This window comes from Microcaecilia unicolor, chromosome 6 (genome assembly GCF_901765095.1).
Source record: "Microcaecilia unicolor chromosome 6, aMicUni1.1, whole genome shotgun sequence".
NCBI lineage: Eukaryota > Metazoa > Chordata > Amphibia > Gymnophiona > Siphonopidae > Microcaecilia > Microcaecilia unicolor.
This window is the reverse complement of record NC_044036.1, coordinates 93,295,234-93,312,530: the sequence shown is the minus strand read 5'-3', so window position 1 is coordinate 93,312,530 and position 17,297 is coordinate 93,295,234. Positions and strand designations below refer to the sequence as shown.

At 48.1% G+C, this 17,297-nt stretch overlaps 1 protein-coding gene across 2 annotated transcripts in view; it reads left to right on the top strand.

Annotated features, from left to right (window-relative positions):
- The window catches only part of DHX9 (DExH-box helicase 9), a 334,908-nt gene that overhangs the window by 19,789 nt on the left and 297,822 nt on the right, over nucleotides 1-17,297 (top strand). For both annotated transcript variants that reach the window (XM_030205460.1, XM_030205459.1), the window contains exon 3: nucleotides 737-877. In XM_030205460.1, the coding sequence (XP_030061320.1) occupies nucleotides 737-877 (141 nt within the window). The remainder of the gene's footprint in view (nucleotides 1-736; nucleotides 878-17,297) is intronic.

Here is a 17,297-nt window from a genome sequence, read left to right as displayed (position 1 = left end):
TTGGGATCGGCATATAGACTGCCTCATGGACAGCACATATGTATAAGCACTTGAGTTGTGCTCTCACTATTCTGCTGCATATATATATATATTAGTAAAAAAGGCCCGTTTCTGACACAAATGAAACGGGCGCTAGCAAGGTTTTCCTCGGAGTGTGTATGTTTGAGTGTGTGTGAGAGTGACTGTGTGAGAGAGAGTGAATGTGTGAGTGTGTGTGTGAGCATGAGTGTGTTCCAGGGTCTCCCCGCCCTCCGAGTTCCAGGGTCTCCCCCTCCCTGCCTCCGTCCCCCCTCCCTCCGAGTTTCAGGGTCCCCTCCCTCCCCTGCATTCATCCATATGCAGGCAACGTCCTCTGTGCCCTGCCCCCTCCATCCATCCATGTGCAGCATCTCTCCCCTGCCCCCCTCCACCTCCCTCCGAGTTCCAGGCCCCCTCCCTCCCTCCCATTTTTATGGTCCCCCTCCCTCTGTTCCTCCGTCCCAGTTCCTGGGTCCCATGGAACTGGGAGGGAGGGGGGACGTAGAACGTTGGAGGAGTGACGTCAGCCGGTGGTTACAATCCCAGTGACACACATTGGAACGTTGGAGGAATGATGTCAGCAGGTGGTTACGATCCCAGTGAGACACATTGGAATGTTGGAGGAGCAAATTATTATATTAGAGAGAGAGATATATATATATATATATATATTTTTTTTTTTTTTTTTTTTTTACTGAGGATATTGTTGCTGTTGCAGGTGCGGGTGGATGGCTTTAACTATACTGGCATGGGCAACTCCACTAACAAGAAAGATGCCCAGAGTAATGCTGCCAGGGACTTCATCAACTATCTGGTTCGAATGGGAGAAATAAAAAGTGAAGAAGTTCCATCTTTCACAGTAAGATTCAACTTTTGTTTAAGTCTCAATATACTTTCTTTCTGTGATACAACCAAAGTGGTTTACATATTTACAGATACAGTAAGTATTTTCCCTGTTCTTAGTGGGTGTTTAGCCTTATACCTATAACTCCTTTTCAGACAGGCTACAAAATGCAATGCTAAACTTTCAGACACTTATTCCCTGGATAAAATAATTTGGACTAAAGATCACAGGAAGAGATACACCATTAGCCAATCATAAATTTATCATGGAAGCTTATTTACTACAAATAGGAAAATAGACATCTAATTACTGTTTTGCCAATTACAATTCATAAGTAATACATACATAAGTAATACATACTGGTAATTCCTGTGGAGGAATTACCAGTCTGGAATCAAAAGCGGTTCTCAGTGCTAGCAAAATTCCTGTTTCTGTAGTAGTAAACCATTCCTTTTATATATTTAACTGTGTGTACCTGGCCTTATCACATGACTCTGTTACTATATCTTTGTGGTATTATGTTCCAGTTAACATAACTTCCACCAACCAGCCTACCAAACTCTTGTTTATAGTTTTCCTCCATTGTCATTGGTTGGCTTCACAGTATGATCACTGCATGAACCTTGCTTTTCCATGCACCTGCTCCATATCTGCTCCCCCCCCCCCCCCCCCCCCCCCCCCCCGTATAAACATGTGTACGTGTCATTTCACATACTCAGCTCATTCCTTCCTAACCACCTGGATCCTTCAGTGCCGTAGAGATTTTCTTTAGACTGTCCCTTTGTCTTGTTTGCTATTAACCACTTATCTATTCAGCATAGCTTATCTCTCCAGCACAGGATTGCCTGCAGCTGGTCAGACTACTGACACCATGGGAACTTACCTGAGCCATTTATTTATTTTTTAACTTTAAATTTTTATTGCATATTTTTATTATGTTTACGTTTGGAACCATTAAATATACATCAGTTTTTGTGTCCGTCTCTTTACATTGTCTCAACGTACAGACGTTCCAGCTATCTGGTATTATAAAACATCAATACAGCCCGTTAATTCCAAACTATTTCCTTTAAACAATTCCCTCCAACCATGTTCCCCACTAAGTTTTCCCCATATTAGTTATTCTCTTACCTAACACAGGTGGTAGAATCAACATTGCCCCAACCCCCCTCCCTGGAATGTGTCTCGAACCCCTCTGGAGTCTCTCAACCATTTGCTGAAGTCTTTTCCATCCCCTTTTGCGTTTAAGTTCTCCCTCCCTCTTATATACCGTTAAACGCTCCATATGTCACAAAAGTCTCACCTTAACCTTCTAATCCCCTATATTTGGAGGGTCCACTGATTTCCAGCAGCACGCAATAAGACACTTAGCCGCTGCTAGTCCCCACCGCATCAGTTTACTCCCGCTCATTGTACATTCCTAATAAACACTCCTGTGGACCACACACCAGAGAAACTACCATAGTTCAGGCCCCCAGCCCTATTGGTTCACCCATCCTGTGACACTCCGCTTCACTCAATCTATGCAGGGGGATCTGATCCAGATATCAGGCTATACTCTCCGGCTGTTCCCCCTCCGGTGCTTTATACAATTCTGTGTAATACTTTAGAAATCCCTTTTCTGTGTCTTGATCTGTATACACCCATCCCCCTTTCTCATCTCTTATTTTCTGTATCATCGACTTCACCCTTTTAGCTCTCAGGCATCTAGCCAGCATGGTGCTTGACTTATTAACGAATTAAAAAAACTGCTGCTGGAGGCGCGTTCTCATATATTCCACCTCTTCCATCTGCGCCTGTTCCAGCTCCTCCCTAATCTTTTTGAGTTTTGCCCATACTCGTGAAGATGGGTTTCTCTGGTGGGTCCTTTCCAGTTTATTTAGTCGCAACCGCAAAGCCATCATCACCTGTCCCTTTTGTTTTTTGTTTTCTAGCTCCCCATTTGATCAATACTCCCTTCATCGCATCCCACAAGATCCCATCCCCCCATTTCCCCCGTGTCATTAATGCTCCAGTACTCCTATATGATGGCCTGTACCTCATCCCTCACCTGTTCCTCACCCAGTAGAGACTCATTAAGTGTCCAAGTGGTGTTCCTCTTCCTGTGCCTCCACCCCTGTAATCTAATCCACATGGGGGCATGGTCAGAGATTTGAATAGGTTCTATTTCTGCCTCCTCTATCGTTGGTGCACTGTTGCGATGTACCCACAACCCATCTATCCTGGTGTAGGAGTTCGCTGCATGGGAGTAGAACGTATATCCCCGTTGCATGCCATGTATCATCCTCCAACTGTCCACCAGTTCCATTTGTTTCAGAAATTTATGAAGTGCCTTTCTCCCCGAACCCGACTGGTATCCCCATCCTCCCGAGTGATCTAATCGAGCATCTGGGGGTATATTGAGATCTCCTCCCACAATCACCCGTCCCCTTATGAACCCTTGAATCTCCTCCCATAATGTGTGAAAAAAATCCTCCCTGTCCCGTATTAGGGGCATAGATGTTAATCAATGTTACCTCCTTCCCCTGTATCAGTCCCCTTAGGGCCACACATCTCCCCGTTGTGTCCTTGAATTTGTTTTTAATGATCATCCCTCATGTCTGTCTTACCAATATGGCCACTCTCCCTCTTCCCCCCCCCCCCCCCCCCCCCGGTGCCTTGGCGTGTTACCACCTCTTTATATATTTTACCTTGTAGCAGATGCCCATCCCTGGGCCTCAAGTGTGTCTCTTGCAAGAACATCACCTCCCACCTCAACCGGTTTAACTCTCTCATTACCCTTGTTCGTTTACGGGGGTCATTGAGCCCATTGACATTCCAGGTACCCATCTTCAATCCCTCCCCCTTCCCTCTCCCTGAATTTTCCCCTTCCATCCATTGCCTACCCCCTCCCCCTTTCCCCACCCTTTTCCTCCCCTCGCACCGATCATGACTTGGTCTATTGGTTAGAAAGGACTCTCCTCTTGCCCCCATTCCCCCGAGTCGTCCCCTCCCCGACTCCTCCCCTCTAATCTTTTTAATAGTAAGCCCTCATCCCCACCTACCCCCCATGCTAGGTCAGCTCACCACCAAACATCAATAGCAGTCTTTGTTCCTGAAAGTTTGTCAGACTTATCACTACTCCCTCTCGTTGAGGTCATCAGGACACGCTTCTATCGTTCTTCTTCCTTCTGTTGGTTACCATCTGCCATGCCGAGTCTGTTCTTGGCTCCACCTCCTTCAGTGGCTGTTGCTCCCGGTCTGGGAGTCCCTCACATCCTAACAGTCTCAGCGCTGCCCATGCTTCCGCAGGTGTCTTCACCTTTCGTGACTTGCCCACCACCGTGAGCCACATTGCAAAGGGGAAAAGCCATCTGTATTGAATCCCTTTAGCTCTCATGAAGCCTGTCACTTCTCCCATTGCTCTTCATTTTTGCAGTGTGGTTCCCGCCAAGTCCTGATATACTCCTATCTTATAATTTTTCCATTGTATCACCTTCTGTTGTCTTGCCTTTGCCAGTATCAGTTCTTTGGTAGGGAAATCCAGAAAACAAGCTATATCTCTCAGTGCGGATTCCCATTGGAAACCCGTACTGTGATGTACGCTTTGTAAACTGATGTCTCTTTGCACACTTTCACCCTCCGGGCTTAAGATGTATTGACACAGTTCTTTGATCACCGCCTCGCAATTGCTGAAAATGTCCAGTTCTGGAATTCCTTTAAACTGTAAATTGTTGCGGCGAGATCTGTTTTCAAGGTCTTCCACCTGGTCTTTTACTATTGGATTTCTACTGCCGCAACATGTGCCTCTACCTTTTTTTTTTTTTTTCTCTGTACTTTCGCCTGTACTATTTCCATCTTCTCCTCCACTCCATCCACACGTGATCCCAGGTCTCTAATCTCCGTCCGGATCTCTCTGAGTGTGCTTTGAATATCTTTTCTGACCCCTTCCAGTTCTGACTTCAGTTCTTTGAACCAGCCCACCACATCTGCTTTAGTAATGTCTTCATTATTCTCACCCACTTCTCTGAGGGATTCTTCCTCTGAATCTGAAGGAATTGCTGCCATCTTCTCCGCTCCCTGGCTGGCTCCTGCCGCCTCCTGTTTCGCCTTCCCCGCCTGATCTGTCGTATACCTGAATTTTTCCAGGCTCTCTTTCGGCGGCATCCTGTTTGTCTCCTTACCTTGACTTTATTTACTCAAAAGTCCTTTTAGCGCTGGTTAGCTATGACCCTTGTATTTCCCGCCCCTTGCAAGGTTCCGCGTTAGGAGTTACGGATCAAGAAAGGGATCTGGGTGTCGTCGTCGATGATACGCTGAAACCTTCTGCTCAGTGTGCTGCTGCGGCTAGGAAAGCGAATAGAATGTTGGGTGTTATTAAGAAGGGTATGGAGTCCAGGTGTGCGGATGTTATAATGCCGTTGTATCGCTCCATGGTGCGACCGCACCTGGAGTATTGTGTTCAGTACTGGTCTCCGTATCTCAAAAAAGATATAGTAGAATTGGAAAAGGTACAGCGAAGGGCGACGAAAATGATAGTGGGGATGGGACGACTTTCCTATGAAGAGAGGCTGAGAAGGCTAGGGCTTTTCAGCTTGGAGAAGAGACGGCTGAGGGGAGATATGATAGAAGTGTATAAAATAATGAGTGGAATGGATCGGGTGGATGTGAAGCGACTGTTCACGCTATCCAAAAATACTAGGACTAGAGGGCATGAGTTGAAGCTACAGTGTGGTAAATTTAAAACGAATCGGAGAAAATTTTTCTTCACCCAACGTGTAATTAGACTCTGGAATTCATTGCCGGAGAACGTGGTACGGGCGGTTAGCTTGACGGAGTTTAAAAAGGGGTTAGATAGATTCCTAAAGGACAAGTCCATAGACCGCTATTGGACTGGAAAAATTCCTCATTTTTAGGTATAACTTGTCTGGAATGTTTTTACGTTTGGGGAGCGTGCCAGGTGCCCTTGACCTGGATTGGCCACTGTCGGTGACAGGATGCTGGGCTAGATGGACCTTTGGTCTTTCCCAGTATGGCACTACTTATGTACTTATGTACTTATGTACTTAGTATGAGACGTTCAGCTTGTATTATACAAGGTGTTCTCCTTAGCTCAGTCCTCTCTAGCAATGAACTCTATTTTGTTGTGGGCCCAAATGCACTCACCCCCTCAATTCGACAATCAGCTCCAGACTTCTGCTCTGTCCAGGGGGGAAGCTCTCCTCCATTACCTTCGTTGCTTCTTGTTCTGGCGTCACAAACGCACCCTCAGCCTGCACTGATGGTTAATCTTTTTCCTCTGCTCCTTTGGACACCGGTTGCCTTCAGGGGGGATGCCTTTACCACCTCTTCTTCACCATTCCCTGGATCGGGGCTCCGCCGCTGCTCCTGTTATCCTCCGGCCACTGACCTCCTCTGCACCCTCTGCTACTGTTATTCCCGGCCAGGGAGGGGGAGTGCCCGTCACTCCCTCTGCTCGCTGGCCTCCACTGCACCAGCCACTGCTCTTCCCAGTCTGTCTGGGGCGCCAACTCTCTCCTCGCAGCCCTCTGAGGATCCCAGTTTCGGGTCCCGCGCTTTTAGGATCACTGCGCTCCGTCTCCGTCCGCCATCTTGGATCCCTGCTTGTTTTGGCACTCCCCCAGCTCTCCCCGATCCTGCTGGGCGTTCTTCTGCCTTTCTGCCCGCGTCCCCGCACTTGCACCTGCTCTAGGGAGCTGTATGATCCTTCGGCAGGGGGTTCGGGGGGCCTCGATTGGGGTCTGGCGGAGCTCACTTCTCGGTGGCCATCTTCCTGCACAGCTCCACCGGAAGTCTGAGCCATTTATTTTTATGTTTAAACGGTTTTTTTATTGAAACTTCAGCATATTACAACTGTTCAATATAATACACTGCGTAATTCCACAGACATATCATGCTGCATGTAAACAACTTAATACAAATTAACATCCTAATAATTTTTTATAACATCTTTCTCCCCAATCCCCCACCTTCCCTCATAGCATTAGTAGTCATGCACCCTTTATTGGCCAAATTATTATAGTCTCACATCCAACTATCTCAAACTCCAACTAAAATTTACAACCTCCTCTCCATCAATACCCCGTGAGGTCTGGGCTCTGATGACCCCCCCGGGCTGACGTGGGAGAAGATCTCATGTTTCAATAGTTGTTTTATAGTGCAACATTTTTATCGATGACCTGCATAAGAAACACCGTCAACAATATAAACATACTGAAATTCAAATATGAAAATGTGTTCTGTATAGATACAATAATACAGTCCGTCATCAAACTTTTAACATTTTATCCCCTCCTCCCCTTCTATTTTTGTATATTTATTTATGTTTCAACGTTTTATGAATAATGAATCAACCAAATTAAACAGTCAACATGTTCCCCCCCCCCCCCTTCCCTCTCTCATTCAGACAACTGACCTTAAGTCAATAACTTTTTATTCTGGTAGGTCTTCTTCATTACTTATCTTGTCCCCTTTCTTCCCCTCTTAATTATTATGGTAACTCGACTCTGTGCGCATCCGAGGTCTTGAGACGCCCCAGCCGTCCCAATGTCTTCCCCTCCACTACTTCCTATTACCTTCTTTGTGTCTCCCCACTCGGAATTGAGTTCAACACTAAACTGCGGGTTCTGTGTGACAAGGAATGAATAATCTATCCCAGGTTAACAAAAAATATTTTCTCCTCTTAAAAGTCGAACGTGTGTATTGGAGTTCCAAAAGCATCAACCCATGCAATCTATTCCTCCACTGCCAATACGATGGCGCCTGGTCGCTGGTCCATGCTCCCAACGCTGTTCTCTTGCCCAACATCCCTGCTTTCCGAATCAACAGTTTAAAATGTTTATCCTGTGTACCAAAGTCTTCATAACGATCTAAAAGGAATCCCGTTGGGGATACTTTCACCTGTCGTCGTCCCCCAACTGTTCCAAGTATAGAGCCACCTTCTTTCAGAATGTTTGGATGTGTTCACAGTTCCAGAACGCATGAGTAAATGAGTTAACCTCTGTCCTACATTTTGTACAAATGGGGGAATCAATCCCTCCCACCTTAAATAAGCGTTCTTGTGTAAAATATGCTCTGTGTATTACTTTAAAATTACATTCTCGAAGTTCCGCACTTATCGACCCTGATGGTATGCGCCCTATCAGTTTGCCCAGATCTAAGGTATTGGCCGGGATGTCCAAATCTCGACTCCATCTTTGTTGTAGTATCTCCCTTCCTGATGTCTTTTGTAGTTTATCTAGGTAATGTTTCAATATTGTTATTGACAACCCTTTATCTCGAATAGATTTATAAAGCTCTATTTTCTGTCTGATGGGAAATTTTGGATCTGTAATATCTAAACTGTGTACATAGTGTTCTATTTGCCGATAGGCGAAGAAATCTTGTGACTCCACCTTCCCGGACTCCAACATTGTTTCCTATGTCTCCAGCCATCCTGTCGCATCTAGTAAGTCTTCAATATATCAAATCCCTTTACTTTCCCATAGTCGAAAACTAATATTGTCATTCCCTGGCGTGAAAGCCGGGTTCCCCACTATTGATATGTGATCCGATTGTCACGGGTTCCCGCCCAGTAAAGGAATTAAGAAGTTCCATGTCGCCCTCATGGACTTAAAGAGAACGTTGTCCCTGAGCTCCCCCGGGATATCCCCCGTGGGACAATGTACCAGTGAATATATGTTCCATTGACCAACTCCTTAGGAGTGTATTTTTGTTTTTCCTGAGACCAAATCCCCTAAGTGCCTTAACAAGCATGCCCAATTATAAGTGTGCATATCCGGTATCCCTAAGCCCCCTCGTTCCCAAGGGCCTAATAAGTATTTTAATGGAGTTTTCGGTTTTTTTCCCTTGCCAACAACATTTAGATATTATTTTATATAAGGTTGTTATGTCTTTCTTTAAAAGCTGAATTGGCAAGGTTTGCAATATAAAGAGCCATTTGGGGAATACAATCATATTATATAATTGTATCTGGCCATACATTGAGATTGGGAGAGATGTCCTATTTGTTTAATAAATACGCCATGTTTAGGTCTCGTATCAGAAATGTTTTGTATGGGAGTTTAATTCCCAGATATTTAAATTGGCGACTCGCCCATTTCAAAGGGAAGGAACCCTCCCATTGTCTACGTACCATCAGACTTGTTGGTAAAGCAAGGGACTTATCCATATTTAATTTAAACCCAGAAAAATCCCCGAACTCCGCTATGCTATCCATTAGATTGGAAAGGGATCTCCAGGGATTAGTCAGGTGCCCCAAGAGGTCGTCTGCGAAGGCTGAGATCTTGAAACTTTGGCCTCCCATTTCTACTCCCTGAATGTCTGGGTTGAAAAGGACTTCTCGTATCAAAGGGTCCATACTTAGCACAAATAATAAGGGAGATAAGGGGCAGCCTTGTCGGGTGCCCCGCTGAATATTTATGGATTCAGATAATACCCCATTCCTTGTCATCAAGCAGATGAAGCCATTACGTATGGGTTATGTCCATCAACCAGCAGGGGAGATAGAGAGCACTCAAACTTTCACAGTGCCCTCTTGGCCAGCTAGCTCCACTGCCTCTTCAGTATTCTCTATCTCCCTTAGCAGGGTGGCTGCAGCTTGTTCGAGCTCCAGAAAAATTCTGCCGGGAGGTGGTTCCTGGCTTGCCAGTTGTTAACCGGGGTGTTGGAGGCTATAGCAGCTTCACTTTAAAGGCACTGGTTAGCCCTTTCCCTGCCTTACCCATACCTCTGTGGATGTGGACATATTGCCTTGCTTTCCCTGTCCTTACCCACCAACAGTGGATGCAGGCATATAGGTTCGCCCTTTCCCTGCCTTTCCCACTCATCTGAGCCTCCGGAGTCTTCAATATCTCTGCTTTCCTCACAGCTTAAAAAAAAAAAAAAGTTGCGTCGCGTTTTTAAACGCAGACACGCTGGAACAGAGATTTTTGACCTGATTTTCAGCAGGATCGTAGTTGTACACTAGATCCTTTGAGGTAAGAGTGTTTTCCAACTCCTCCGGGGTGGGCCCGCGATCGGGGCGATTTTGGCGCGAAATCGCCATTTTGGATTTTATCGCCGTTTTTCGGCGATGGCTGCGGACCATGTAAAGCGCTGTTCCACTTGTGGCAAGCGCAAATCAGCAGCAGGGCTCTGTAAATCGTGTTGTATTGGCGTAGGAGCCGGCCCGAGCATGGCGAGCGATGTTTCTTCCCGCTCTGAGCTGGCAGCGGGCGCCATTTTGCTTACACCGCATGGCGCGGCCTCCGTGGACACGGAGAGACCTGAGCCGGGTGGGGCACCTCGAGTTGAGGTTATTTCAGGAGTGGCTAGCACCAGACAGGATTTGGGTGCCCAGGGTGAGATTTTCTCCCCGGATTTTGTGCTTTTGCTGCATAAAGCATACATGATGAAAAGAGCCCTTCCTCAAGGGTCGCCTGAGGCTCCTCTGATTGCCCCCCCCCCCCCCCCCCCCCCCCCGATGGATTCTGGCCTGGGACTGCCCAGTGAGGCTTTTTTCCCGGATGCTTGGCCTAAACATAAGCGCAGAAGGGTTAATTCCCCTTCAGATTGTGGTGCACCTTCCCCCCCCCCCCCCCCCCCCCCCCCCCCCGTGGTCGGGGTGTGAGGATTCGGAGAACTCTGACAGACGTTCTTGGTCTGAAGAACCAGAGTCAGGTGCGGATTTACCACAGGATCTGGATGATCCCTCCGCGGTGAGGATTTTCCACCGTGATGAGCTGCTAGCGCTTATTTCAGATACCCTGCAGGCCCTCTCGATTGAAGATCCTGACAGTGGCATGGCCTCCTCGGGTAATCCCAGGATGGCTAGTACCAAGAAAGCTGCTCGGGCCTTCCCTTTGCATGACTCCATCCTAGAGCTTGTTTCGGCTCAGTGGGCTGACCCAGAGGGACCTTTGAGAGTTTCCAGGGCTATGGGGCAGTTATACCCTCTGCGTGAGGGACATATGGCTCGTTTTCAAATGCCTACAGTGGATGCCCTAGTCACTGCGGTGACAAAGAGAACTACCCTCCCTGTTGAAGGAGGTGTTGCCCTGAAAGATGTTCAAGACCGTAGGCTGGAAACAGCGTTGAAACGGTCCTTTGAAATTGCAGGTCTCACTGTTCGAGCGTCTGCATGCAGCTGTTATGCTGTGAGAGCCTGCCTAGCTTGACTGCAACAGGCAGTGGCTCAGCCCGGAGATGGAGCGGAGCCCTTCTTGGATGTGGCTCCGCGGATGGAGGTGGCCTTGTCCTTTCTGGCTGATGCCCTTTATGACCTTGTCAGAGCTTCGGCTAAACAAATGGCAGTAGCAGTGGCGGCTCGCCGTCGTCTGTGGCTACGACACTGGGCAGCGGACATGGCCTCTAAGCAAAGGTTGGTGAAGTTGCCTTTTCAAGGACTTCTCCTATTTGGTGAGGAGTTAGAGAAAATTGTGAAAGGCCTGGGTGATCCAAAACCCCAGCGCTTGCCCGAAGATAGGCAGAGGCCTTCCTCTAAGGGCCAGGCGGTCCACTCCTCGTACAGACCTCGCTTCCGTGAAGCTAGAAGGTACCGCCCGGGGCGTTCTGCTGGGTTCACTTCACGTGCCCGTGGTCAGCAGAGGAACTCCTTTCGCTCGGACAAGCGTTCCGCAGCCGGTGGCTCAAGACCAGGAGTTCAGGGGCGACCCTCTCAATGATGGTGCGCCGGCCCTTTCCTCGATGCCTGTCATCGGAGGACAGCTTTCCCTCTTTGTCGAGGAGTGGGCCAAGATTTCCTCAGATCAGTGGGTTCTGGACCTGATCAGAGATGGATACAGAATAGAATTCAACGCCCCAGTAAGAGACGTGTTTGTGGAGTCCCGATGCGGTTCTGCCGTCAAACGGGCGGCGGTGGAGGAGACTTTACAAGGTCTGATTCGGTTAGGGGCAGTGACCCCGGTGCCTCCTGCCGAGCAAGGCTGCGGCCGATACTCCATCTACTTTGTGGTGCTGCGAAAAGGTGGGTCCTTTCACCCTATTCTGGACTTAAAAGAAGTGAACAAGTCCCTGAGAGTGCGGCATTTCCACATGGAATCCCTGTGCTCCGTCATTGCGGCGGTTCAGCCAGGAGAGTTTCTCACGTCTCTAGACCTGAAAGAAGCTTACTTGCACATACCGATTTGGCCCCCGCACCAGAAGTTTCTGAGGTTTGCGGTATTGGGAAAACATTTCCAGTTCAGGGCCTTGCCTTTTGGCCTCGCCACAGCTCCCCGCACCTTTTCGAAGGTAATGGTGGTAGTAGCTGCTTTTCTCAGGCGAGAAGGTATCAGGGTTCACCCGTACCTAGACGACTGGCTCATCAGAGCAGACTCTGCGACAAGAGAGCTTACAAGCTACAGCCAGAGTGGTCTCCGTACTGCAATCTCTAGGCTGGGTCGTCAATATGGCCAAAAGTCACCTGTCCCCTTCACAATCTCTAGAGTTTTTGGGGGCCAGGTTCGACACAGTCTCGGGCTTTGTGTTCCTACCCGAGCTAAGGCGGTGCAAGCTTCAGAATCAGGTCCGTCTGCTCCTGAGGATGTCCCGCCCGTGAGCTTGGGACATTGTCCAGCTGCTGGGATCGATGACAGCCACGATGGAAGTGGTACCCTGGGCGAGAGCGCACCTGAAACCTCTACAGTATTCCCTACTCCGGAGATGGTCTCCTATTTCTCAGGATTACCAATGCAGACTTACTTGGCTCCCTGCGGCCCGTCTCAGCATGGAGTGGTGGCTCTCGGACAGCATGCTGCGGCGAGGAATGCCGCTGACGCTCCCCGTTTGGTGCCTAGTGGTAACAGATGCCAGCCTGAAGGGCTGGGGTGCACACTGCAAGGGGAAGCATGCCCAGGGTCTATGGACACCAGAGGAGTCGGAGTCTAGAGTTGAAAGCGGTGTTTCAAGCGCTTCTGGCCTTTCAAGTGACCCTGGAAGGATTGGCTGTCAGAGTGATGTCGGACAACACGACAACGGTGGCCTATATAAATCGACAAGGCGGAACAAGGTGCAGAGCACTAGCCGCGCAGGCCGAACTGATTTGCCACTGGGCCGAGCTGCATCTTCAGTGTCTGTCGGCAGCTCATATTGCAGGTCAGAGCAATGTGCAGGCTGATTATCTGAGCAGGCATCAGATCGATCCAGCAGAATGGAATCTGGCAGATGAAGTATTCCTGCAGATCTGTGCCAAATGGGGCAAGCCCGTGATGGATCTAATGGCGACAAGTGCCAATACCAAAGTCCCATGCTTCTTCAGCAGATGGAGAGATCCTCGCTCGGCGGGGTTGGATGCCTTGGCTCAACCCTGGCCTCCGGGTCTACTTTATGTGTTTCCCCCCATGGCCCTTGATAGGGCGCCTGCTCTTGCGGATTCGGCTGCACCCAGGAGAAGTGGTCCTCATCGCCCCGGATTGGCCAAGGAGACCTTGGTATGCAGACCTCCGACAGATGCTCCTGGAGGCTCCTCTGCTGTTACCTCTGGTACCGAACCTGTTGACTCAGGGACCGGTAGCCATGGAGGACGCCGGCCGCTTTGGTCTTACGGCATGGCTATTGAGAGGGCGCAATTGAGGGATAAAGGTTATTCCAATAAAGTTATTTCCACTCTCCTGCAAGCCCGCAAGCGGTCCACTTCCGTGGCTTCTGCCAGGATTTGGTGCCTGTTTGAGTCTTGGTGTGCTTCCAGAGCCATTGTTCCAATGCGGGCTCCTGTCTCGCCGATTCTGGACTTTTTGCAGGAAGGTTTACAAAAAGGCTTGGCCTATAATTCCCTGCGGGTGCAGGTGGCAGCGTTGGCCTCCCTTCGTGGTAAGATGGAAGGCGTGTCTTTGGCTGCTCACCCAGATGTGGCACGGTTTCTTAGAGGAGTGCTTCGGCTCTGACCTCCAGTGCGAGCACCCTGTTCAGCTTGGAACCTGGGGCTAGTTTTGAAAACCCTGCAGGCATCTCCTTTTGAGCCGCTTCAGCGAGCATCGGAGAAAGACTTGACACTGAAGGCCATTTTTCTGGTGGCCATTACCTCGGCGAGACGGGTGTCAGAGCTCCAGGCGCTCTCCTGTAGAGACCCATTTCTGCAATTTTCAGACCGTGCCTTCCTTTATGCCTAAGGTGGTTTCAGCCTTTCACTTGAACCAGCCTATTTTCTTGCCCTCTTTTTCAGAGAAAGAGTTTCCAGAATCTTTTGGGCAGCTGCACCTTTTGGATGTGCGCAGGATTCTGCTGCAGTATCTGCGAGTTACTAACTCTTTCAGGACTTCTGATCATCTGTTTGTTTTGCTATCTGGTTCTCGCAGAGGGTCTCCAGTGTCTAAAGCCACTATTGCCCGCTGGCTCAAAGAAACTATCTTTTCAGCTTATCTGCTGGCTGGCAGGGTTCCGCCTGTAGCCTTTAAGGCACATTCTACTAGAGCGATTTCTTCCTCTTGGGCTGAAACTGGAGCACTCTCTCTTCAAGAGATATGCAGTGCAGCAACATGGGCTTCTAAGCTCTCCTTTGCCCGACATTACAGGCTGGATGTGGCTGCCAGGAGGGATGTGCGTTTTGGTGCACAAGTGCTAGCGCGTGGTGTGGCTTGTTCCCACCCTATCTAGGGATTGCTTTGTTACATCCCATACGTAATGGCTTCATCTGCTTGATGACAAGGAAGGGAAAATTAGGTTCTTACCTTGGTAATTTTCTTTCCTTTAGTCGTAGCAGATGAAGCCATGAGCCCTCCCTGTATGATTGTCTGTATGCTGTGAATCTGTTTTTCAGGTTCTGTTCTAATTTCCTGAAGTTCCTTCCTTGGGAGAAAGTTGGAAAACAATCTTCAGGATTCATGTTCAGTTTAAATTTAGGAGGATGTGTTCATTCCCTCCAGCATGTTTTTTTTTTTTGGAGGATGTGTTGATTCTCTCCAGGAGGCGCGTGTGTTCCCCTCCAGTTCTATAAATAGGAGGATGAGTTCATTCCCTCCAGTGTGTTGGGAGGATGTGTGATTCCCTCCAGGAGGCGCGTGTGTTCCCCTCCACTTATACAATAAGGAGGATGAGTTTATTCCCTCCAGGAGGATGTGCATTCCCTCCTTTATGAGTTCATGCCCTTGTGATGGGCCATCGTTCGCTGTGAGGAAAGCTCTTGTGATTCCCATTGCGGTTTGCCATACTGCTTTGGAAGCTTCAAATACTGAAGAGGCAATGGAGCTAGCTGGCCAAGAGGGCACTGTGAAAGTTTGAGTGCTCTCTGTCTCCCCTGCTGGTTGATGGACATAACCCATACGTAATGGCTTCATCTGCTATGACTAAAGGAAAGAAAATTACCAAGGTAAGAACCTAATTTTCCCTTCACCCAAATTTTTGCCCGTGGGGCCTCATATAAGTCCTTGACCGCTGCGACCCAAAATTTCTCAAAGCCGTACTTCGCCGCATGGTCCCAGTTTATTCTGTCGAACGCCTTTTCCGCGTTAAAACTTATGAGAAGAGAAAGCGTCCCCCGCTTCTCCACCCAGTCCATTAAGACCAAGATCTTTCGCAAGTTTTTAGCTATGGTGCGTCCTCTAACGAACCCAGTCTGGCTATCTTCTATAATAGAAGGTAAAATCACCGCTAGTCTGTTAGCCAGCAGTTTGGCGATATTGGCCTATACGAAGCCGGCTTCTGTGGGTCCCATCCGTGCTTCAGTAGTACAACAACTCTGACTTCTCTCAGAGAGTCCGACATATTTCCGGTTTCTACGAATTTATTAAATGACACCGTCAGGGTCGGTACCACCACTGGTTCTAAGATTTTATAGAATTCATATCGGAATCCATCTGGTCCCGGTGCCTTGAGTGTAGCCCCTTGTTTTATAAGTCTGGATACCTCGTCTTCTGTAATCTTATGATTCAATTTAGCTCTTTGTAAGTCAGTTAAATAAGGTAGGTCCCTTCCCTCCAAGTATGACTGGCTATCTAAGTCCTCCTCTAATGTCTTTCATATAACATGTCATAATATTGTCGAAATGTTTCTACTATGTCTGTGTCTGATCGAACTAAAATCCCCCCGGGGTTCCTGATTTGTAATATTTTCTGCTTCCCCAACTTTCTTTTTACTAAGCTGGCCAACATCTTCCCCTGTTTATTGCCATGTAGATACAATTGATATTTATAGTATTGTATGGATTTGACTGCTCGTTCATGTAACAGTGTTAATGACATCTACAGTGCCAGTAGATGTTCTCTCTTCTGAGGATTTTGCGTACAACCCCACTGCTTACGCGCTTTTCCAACTTGTTGTCCCAGTCCTCGTAGGACCGCTTTTGCTGTTTCCCAGAACAGAATTGGATCCTCCCGGTGTGCAGCATTATGAAGTTGGAACTCCATCCATTGGCGTGCTATATGTTCTCTAAACTTATTATCATGAGTCAAGGCCAAGGGAAATTGCCAGTCAGGCCTCTGATCATTAGCCGCTGACCCATTCAGGGTCCACCACACATATGCGTGATCTGAAACCTCATATGGCCCTATTCCTGCATCCTGCACCTTGGAGAAAAGGCTTCCCGAAAGAAGCCAACAGTCAATTCGTGATTGAGATGAGTGAGCTCTGGATATATGTGTGTAGTTCTTGTCATTGGGACGTAGCATCCGCCACACATCAATCAGATCTAAGGTCTCACAGAGCATCAGGATACCTCATAGGCTAGCCCCTTTCTTGGCCCTCTGTCCTCTCGACGTATCTAAATTGGGGTCATGGACCGTATTGAAATCGCCTCCCATTATTACCTGGACTCCTGCATGTTGGGCTATATCATGGACCACTGATCTAAAAAAGGCCTGATCGTAAACATTAGGGGCATAGATATTTGCTAATAAAAACTCCTGTTTATTTATCATTACTTTGGCCATTAAAAACCGGCCATTCTCCGCTCGCCAACAACCTTTGGCTTGAATATCCAGTGTTTTTCTAAAGAGTATTTTATTTTTTTTATTTTTATTACATTTCTACCCCGCGCTTTCCCACTCATGGCAGGCTCAATGCGGCTTACATATTATATACAGGTACTTATTTGTACTTGGGGCAATGGAGGGTTAAGTGACAAGGAGCTACCTGTGCCTGCAGTGGGAATCAAACCCAGTTCCCCAGGACCAAAGTCCACCACTCTAACCACGCCAGCCTTACGTTGTTGTGTTGGAGCTTCTAAAAGATGTCCTACCCACCATTTTTGAATTTGGCATGTTCTTCGGAGGATAAGTGGGTCTCTTGTAAAAATACGATGTCCGCTGTTTGTCGATTCAAAACCTGTAATATTTTTTGGCGCTTAATCAGGGAGGTAACCCCACCCACGTTCCAGGAGACAAAATCTTATTGGTTTCATCCCTCCCCTTTAGGTTCTTTCCCACTCCGATAATTAACATCTATCCGAGTAGGAGGAGCCAGCCCAGCTCCTAGCTCCCCCCCTACTATCCAAATGTCAAATTGATGAGTCTCCAAGGCCACT